Source organism: Cebus imitator, unplaced genomic scaffold, assembly GCF_001604975.1.
Source record: "Cebus imitator isolate Cc_AM_T3 unplaced genomic scaffold, Cebus_imitator-1.0 Scaffold339, whole genome shotgun sequence".
Taxonomy (NCBI): Eukaryota; Metazoa; Chordata; class Mammalia; order Primates; family Cebidae; genus Cebus; species Cebus imitator.
This window is the reverse complement of record NW_016107654.1, coordinates 1,282,883-1,289,525: the sequence shown is the minus strand read 5'-3', so window position 1 is coordinate 1,289,525 and position 6,643 is coordinate 1,282,883. Positions and strand designations below refer to the sequence as shown.

Here is a 6,643-nt window from a genome sequence, read left to right as displayed (position 1 = left end):
AAAAAAAAAAAAAAAAAAAAAAAAAAAAAAAACGGCATTTTTATGTTAGCAAAGCCTAAATGCGTCAGGCAGAGAGCCCAGAGGCGGGTGTGCAGCCCTCCTCGCCCGGCCTGGGCGTCACTCCCCAGACAGTTGCTCAAGCCTGACTTGGTGTCTCCTGAAGAGTTGGTGAGCGCGTGCTTCTGCGGTGCTCAGAGCTGTGCACCACCAGCTTCTGCGTGCTTCTGCGTGCAGCGCCACGCCTGAGACAGCCGCGATGCTCACACGGCCTTCACGCCCAGTCTGCGTCCCTGTTGTGTGTCTTTGCCTTGGCTTGTTTGAACCACGGTCCACACAGCGTTCTTGCCTTTGGTTGAGATGTCTGTGGGTCTCTCTCAGCCTCTGGCAGGCCCCTGTAGCATCCTTTTTCCTGGGCTGTTGTCCTTCAGGAACTCCAATTCCCGGACCTGTCCCCAGGCACCAGGTGCTCCTTCGCCCCCCTTCCCTGTAGACTGTGAGGTGGACGGGCCTGACCACAGCACGTCTGGGGCACCGGGCCCCCTGCAGTAGCATGTCAGGGTCTGTCTTGGGGACATCCTGCACGCGGCCAGCCCGGCCCATCCACCAGACCCTCCCGCCAGACTCCCCATTTTCATGTGGGCTGTTGTTTCATGTGGCCTCTGAGTCTCCTCTGATGGCTTGGGCCTCCCTCACATTGCCCTGGAGCTGCAGAACAAGCAGTGTTAAGCTCTCTGAGGCTCCGGGGCGGTGCTGGCAGGATCCTGCCTGGGCAGAGCGCTGCCTGAGAGGCTTGAGGGTGACCACGTGCTCCTGCGGCCCGTTGGCGCTGCCTGGCCTGTGCCTGGTACTGGCGTCCGCCCTCACGCCCCTGACTGCTTCTTTTCAAGGCGCACCACGAGGTCTGCCCCAAGTTCCCCTTGACCTGTGACGGCTGCGGCAAGAAGAAGATCCCCCGGGAGAAGGTGAGTGTCCCTCACACCCTCTGAGGACCACGGGGCGGGGCCCATGAGTTGGCAGTGAGGGTCCTGTAGGGTGAGGTTGGGGCAGGTGACGACCTTAGTGCCCACAGGAGCGGCGTGCAAAGCTTCCGTAGCGTCTGCTCATGGGTGCATTCAGGGCTGCGGCCGCTCTCCTGGTGGGTTGGTGGCCAGGTGGCTGAGTCCTGAGTCCTCTTCATCCTCCAGTGTACACAGCTGCTGACTTTTGGGCAAGTCACTTCCCAGTTATCCTGAACATGAAACGTGAATGTTTTCATCAACCTCCATGTGCTGCTTCAAGAAATGTTGGTATTGATTTTGAAGCTGAGTGTTTGCAGCAGGTGGTCGGGGTGGAGACAGGTGCCCTAGACTGGTCTGCTGCCACAGCCGGGAAATGCCGGTGCCTCAGCCGGCAGAACTTCATCCCTGACGTCCTTAGTTCTGGCAGGAAAACAGCTTCTCGCCCAGTTGAGCGTTAACTGCTGCAGACGACACCTTTAGGAAAGGAAGCTGGGAGATACAGGTGGAGACGTTTTCTCAAACTGCCTCCCTTGTTGGAGGTGAGGGTAGCTCATCCAGAGGCTGGAGTTCCGGAAGGGGCTGTGGCACCTGCTCAGTGTGTCAGGTCAGAGGTCAGATGCAGAGGCCGTGTGGGTGGCATCCCCATCTGGGCAGCAGCAGGAGGCCCAGGTGGCCGAGCCCGCGTGCAAGCTCAGCCCCACAGCTGTGTGCCTGTCTTTCTGGTTTGCTTCCGTTTAATATAGGTCACAGTCTGAGTCCTGAAATGGGTAGGGCAGGGGACGGGGTTCTGTCTCCCCACCTGTCTGTGTGACGTGTCCTGCCCTGGGAACTCGGCTGAGCGCTTCCTGAAAGCGTCCTTTCCCCTCACTGGAGCCTGAAGCTCACGCTAGAAGCCTGCTGGGTTTGTCTCCTTGGGAGGCCATGGAGCCTGTGGCTGCTGAGATGCCCCTTCAGGGGCTAGGACACCTGCCTGGGGCCGGTGTCTACGAGGCTGTGGAGGTGTCTACCCTTCTGGTGGAGCCTGGAGGTGGCCCCAAGAGGTATCCTCTGCCCATGCCTGGGTCTTGGCTGTCCTGAGGGGTGGCACTGAGGAGTCAGGAGGTCATTCTTTCCTTGAGACTTTGTTTCCAGAGTGAAAGACGAAAGATGGGCTCCCAAGCAGCGGTGTCTAGTGGGCTCTGTCCCCACCACAGCACTGTGAACATGTGGCTTCGCGTGAGCGTGGTGCATCTTCGCCCATCCCGTGTGTTTTGATGTTCACAGATCCTCATCTTGAGACAGAGGGGCCTTTCAGGCTCTCCTGGAATGAGTCTCTTGGGCCCCGCCTGCCTCCTCAGGGCAGTCCTGTCCATGCCTGGAGCTCCAGCCCTTCGGAGCAGGGCGACATATAGGGGCTGTGTCTCCGTGCAGGCTTTGCTGTGGCTGTCTGGCCCCCAGGCCCATTTCAAAGGCAAGAGCCGAGAACTCGCTCAGATGTTTCCAGTGTGTGTGGTGTGGGAGGGATTTCCTCTTTTCTTTTTTTAATGTTGAAAATCTTGGTTCCTAGCACTGGTAACATATTTGCTTTATGTTGTATAGAGAGTAGACTTAAAAACAGCGGCTGGGTGCAGTGGCTCACGCCTCTAATCTCAGCACTCTGGGAGTCTGAGGCAGGAGGATCACTTGAGGCCAGTTTGAGACCTGCCTGGCCAGCATGGTGAAATCCCATCTCTGAAAATACAAAAGTTTGCTGCGCGCGGTGGTGCACACCTACAGTTCCAGCTACTCGGGAGGCTGAGGTGGGAGAATTGCTTGAACCTGGGAGGCAGAGGCTGCAGTGAGCTGAGATTGCACCACTGCACTCCAGCCTGGGTGACAGAGCGAGACCCTATCTAAAAAAAAAAAAATCAAGGCTGGGTATGGTGGCTCACACCTGTAATCCCAGCATTTTGGGAGGCCAAGGCAGGTGGATCACCTGAGGTCAGGGGTTCAAAACCAGCCTGGCCAGCATTGCAGAACCCCATCTCTGCCAAAAATATTAAAATTGCCAGACGTGGTAGTGCAGGTAGGCCTGTAATCCCAGCTACTTGGGAGGCTGAGACAGGAGAACCGCTCAAACCTGGGAGGCAGAGATTGCAGTGAGCCAAGATCGCACCAGTGCAGTCTAGCCTGGGCAATGGAGCAAGACTCCATCCCCAAAAAAATGACAAAAAACAAACCAGGAACATGGCTTCTGATGATGAGACCACCTATTTATTTGAAGCTGTTTTTGTTCTTGGAGGTACATCTTACCAAGACGTAGAGTCCAAATACCATGTTCTGAGGTCAGTTGGAATAAATTTTTTCTTTGAGTTTATGTCAAATGTGGTAGACAGTTCATTTGCTTCTGGTCTTTCAAAATGTGAGGTTCTTTTAAAAACTTGCTTTGGTTCTTTGATGACGTAAGCTGTTGGCCCATCAGTCAGAGCTGTGCCGAGCACCAGAGCTGCCACCCTGCAGGCCCCGTCTCGTCCTCCCAGCCCCTCCTCCCCATCTTTGCTGGTTTTGCTGGAGCCTTTCGGTGACCACACTCTCAGGGCTTGGTCAGGCTCCTCAGCGCTGCCTGGGACACGTGCAGGGCTGAGCCAAGCGTGGGGCAGCGTGTGTTGGGAGCTGGTCCCTTGGAGGCTGGCCAGTAGGGCTCGCTGGATGGGGGAAGTGAGCCTGGACCTCATGGCTGAAGAGCCCAGAGGCCTCCGCGGTCACAGACACCTCATGTTAGAGAAGGTGTTTGCCCTTCATGATGGTGCTGGTAGGAACCACGGATAGGCAGGGTTTAGCATTTCCTGGGGGCACTGGGGATTGTCCTCCTGTCTCACAGGAACCCTAGGGCATCCTTTATCAGAGGAGGACATTGAGACTCACAGAGGCTAGGCGCCCAGCCGGCTTCTGCCTCCGCAGACCGCCCCGTGTGGGCAGCTTGGGGGCTCGTCTTCTCGTTTTCCAGCAGCGCCTGCCCCCGCACCTGCCCCCCCTAGGCGCTGCACCCCCATTCCCAGCATGCTGCACACACTCCAGGTTCCTGGTGTCCTCTTGAGCTTCCTGTGATGGAAATTTCTGAGCCTGGACAGAGGAGAGAGATCACGTTAGAACTTGGGGCCCTGCTGCAGCTGGAGATGGGGGTGCCCAGTGCCAGTTCTGTGTCATTCCTGCCCCCACTTCGTCCCGCAGCCCAGCGTTTCATCCGAAAATACTTCCGCGGCAGCAGAGGGATCCTGGCTTTATTTTAGGAGAAAGTACATTATGGGTTCTCACTGGTGTTTCCATTTCAGATTCTCACCCAGCTTCCCTGTTGCTGTCTCGTCTTTCTGCGGAAAGTCAGAACTTTGGTTGACGTTGCTGTACATAGAACAGTGTCAGTGTTAGCACGGACTGTGTGGTCCCGGCGAGTTATGTGACAGCCAAGCTCTCTAGGCTCTCTTTGCTTTTAGAGTCCATATTGAGTTGCGGTGTTGGAAGTCATCCAAAGCGGCCTCTCTGGGCACGCGGCTGCCTCAGTATGCCACAGAGGCTCATTTGTTTTGTTTTACTTTTGAGTTTTAAAAATGGTTCTTAAGAGCAGGCGAGGTAGCTCACACCTACAATCCCAGCACTTTGGGAGGCCAAGGTGGTTGGATCACCTGAGGTCAGGAGTTTGAGACCAGCCTGGCCACCATGGCAAACCCCATCTCTACTAAAAATATGAAAATTAGGGGCCAGGCACGGTGTCTCATGCCTGTAATCCAAGCACTTTGGAGGCCAAGGCGGGCGGATCACCTGAGGTCGGGAGTTCAAGACCAGCCTGACCAACATGGTGAAACCCTGTCTTTAAAAAAAGAAAAAAAAGAAAATTAGCCAGGTGTGGTGGAGCATGCCTGTAATCCCAGCTACTTGGGAGGCTGAGGCAGGAGAATCGCTTGAACCTGGGAGGCGGAGGTTGCAGTGAGCCGAGGTTGCGCCACTGCACTCCAGCCTGGGTGACAGAGAGAGACTCTGTGTCAAAAAAAAAAAAAAAAAAAAAGTTTTGTAGTTTTATAAAATAGTCACATGGCACCAAAGCAAACACTACAAACGTGCATTCTGAGACGTCAGAGGGAAATGTGCCGGGCCCCCTGTCAGCCGTGCTGCGTGGCAGTTCGGGAACTCACATTCCCATAAGCGTTGTGGGAGCACTGTCTCCCCAGACCTGCTGGCAGAGCATTGTGTGACGTTTCCCAGGGTGATGTGTGAGAAACATATGAGGCCTCTGTGTCGGGGTCCACAGCTGGGGGTCAGCCAGCTGTCCACTGGGAACGCCCAGGGAGAAATGCGTCTGGACTGAGCATGTGCAGGCCATTTTATAAAACTACAAACCTTTTTTTTTTTTTGGACACAGAGTCTCTCTCTGTCACCCAGGCTGGAGTGCAGTGGCACGATCTCGGCTCACTGCAACCTCCGCCTCCCGGGTTCAAGCGATTCTCCTGCCTCAGCCTCCCAAGTAGCTGGGATTACAGGCGTGCTCCACCACGCCTGGCTAATTTTCTTTTTTTTTTTCACATGCACTCACGTCGTATTGGTGTCATGAGCAGACTAGAGCTGATTTAAAGTATAAGGGAGGGTGTGCTTAGGTTCTGTGCAGATACTCTGCCGTTTTACGTCGGGGACTCCAGCATCCTCAGGAGTCCTGGGACCAACCTCCTGTGGATGGCAAGGGAAAGCAGAGTCGCAGGCGGTTCTGACGGGCGTTCTCAAGCTGTGGTGTGACCGAGCTCCTCTGCTTCTCTTTCTGGGAGAGGTCATCCATTCATGACTCCTGCCTACTTAATGATGTTTTTGTTTCTTTGTTTTGGGGGGAACTGTGCAAGGTTCTTATGTTGTGGTTTCTGGAAGCTGATTCATAGGGCCATTTCCCTGCTCCTGAGCATGTGGGAAACCCTGTGCTGCTTCTAATGTTTGTGGGTTTGATTTTCTCACACACAGAGCCGTGACATACCTGCCGTGTCACCTGGGAAATGGAGGAGGGACTTGCGTTTGATGTTTTTCCTTGGGCTGTTCCCTCCTCCCTAGACCCGTGTCAGATACCACAGTGTTGGGCTGTTTCTTTCCTGCTTTGCTGCCGCCCTGTCGCACATGAATGTCTGTGTGCACTTGGCCCCTTTCTGGATTTTGCGTTTTGCTTCGTGATGTGTGTGTGTCATCCTGCACCACCGCGCACCAGGTGAGCAGCGGCCATTTGATTCTGTCTGCGTTTTGACCAGGCCCTGGGGCCTCAGCACCGCCTGTCCTGTGGACTGTGATAGAGGACAGGTGCGCCATGCGACACACGGGCAGGGATCTCCACGTGTGTCCCAAAACGCTACCCCATCTCAGTCACCGGCACAGTGTCTGCACTTGCACATGCGTGTGCACGGGTGTGTGTATGCGTATGGCTTTGGAAATGGGTTGTTGGGTTTCATTCAGCGTGAGAGTGGAGAGGCCGACGGGGCGAGTCATGTACCCTCTGTCCATCGCTGCGGCCTGTCCGGAGGTGCTGAAGTGGGTTAGAACAGAGAAACATGAGGCCGGGCACGGTGGCTCACGCCTGTAATCCCAGCACTTTGGGAGGCCGAGGCGGGTGGATCACGAGGTCAAGAGATCGAGACCATCCTGGTCAACATGGTGAAACCCCG

At 55.4% G+C, this 6,643-nt stretch overlaps 1 protein-coding gene across 9 annotated transcripts in view; it reads left to right on the top strand.

Moving 5' to 3' along the window:
• TRAF2 (TNF receptor associated factor 2) overlaps positions 1-6,643 on the top strand; it is a 36,043-nt gene that overhangs the window by 19,869 nt on the left and 9,531 nt on the right. For all 9 annotated transcript variants that reach the window (XM_017505546.2, XM_017505547.2, XM_037730316.1 and 6 more), the window contains one exon: positions 888-962. In XM_017505546.2, coding sequence (XP_017361035.1) covers positions 888-962 — 75 coding nt within the window. The remainder of the gene's footprint in view (positions 1-887; positions 963-6,643) is intronic.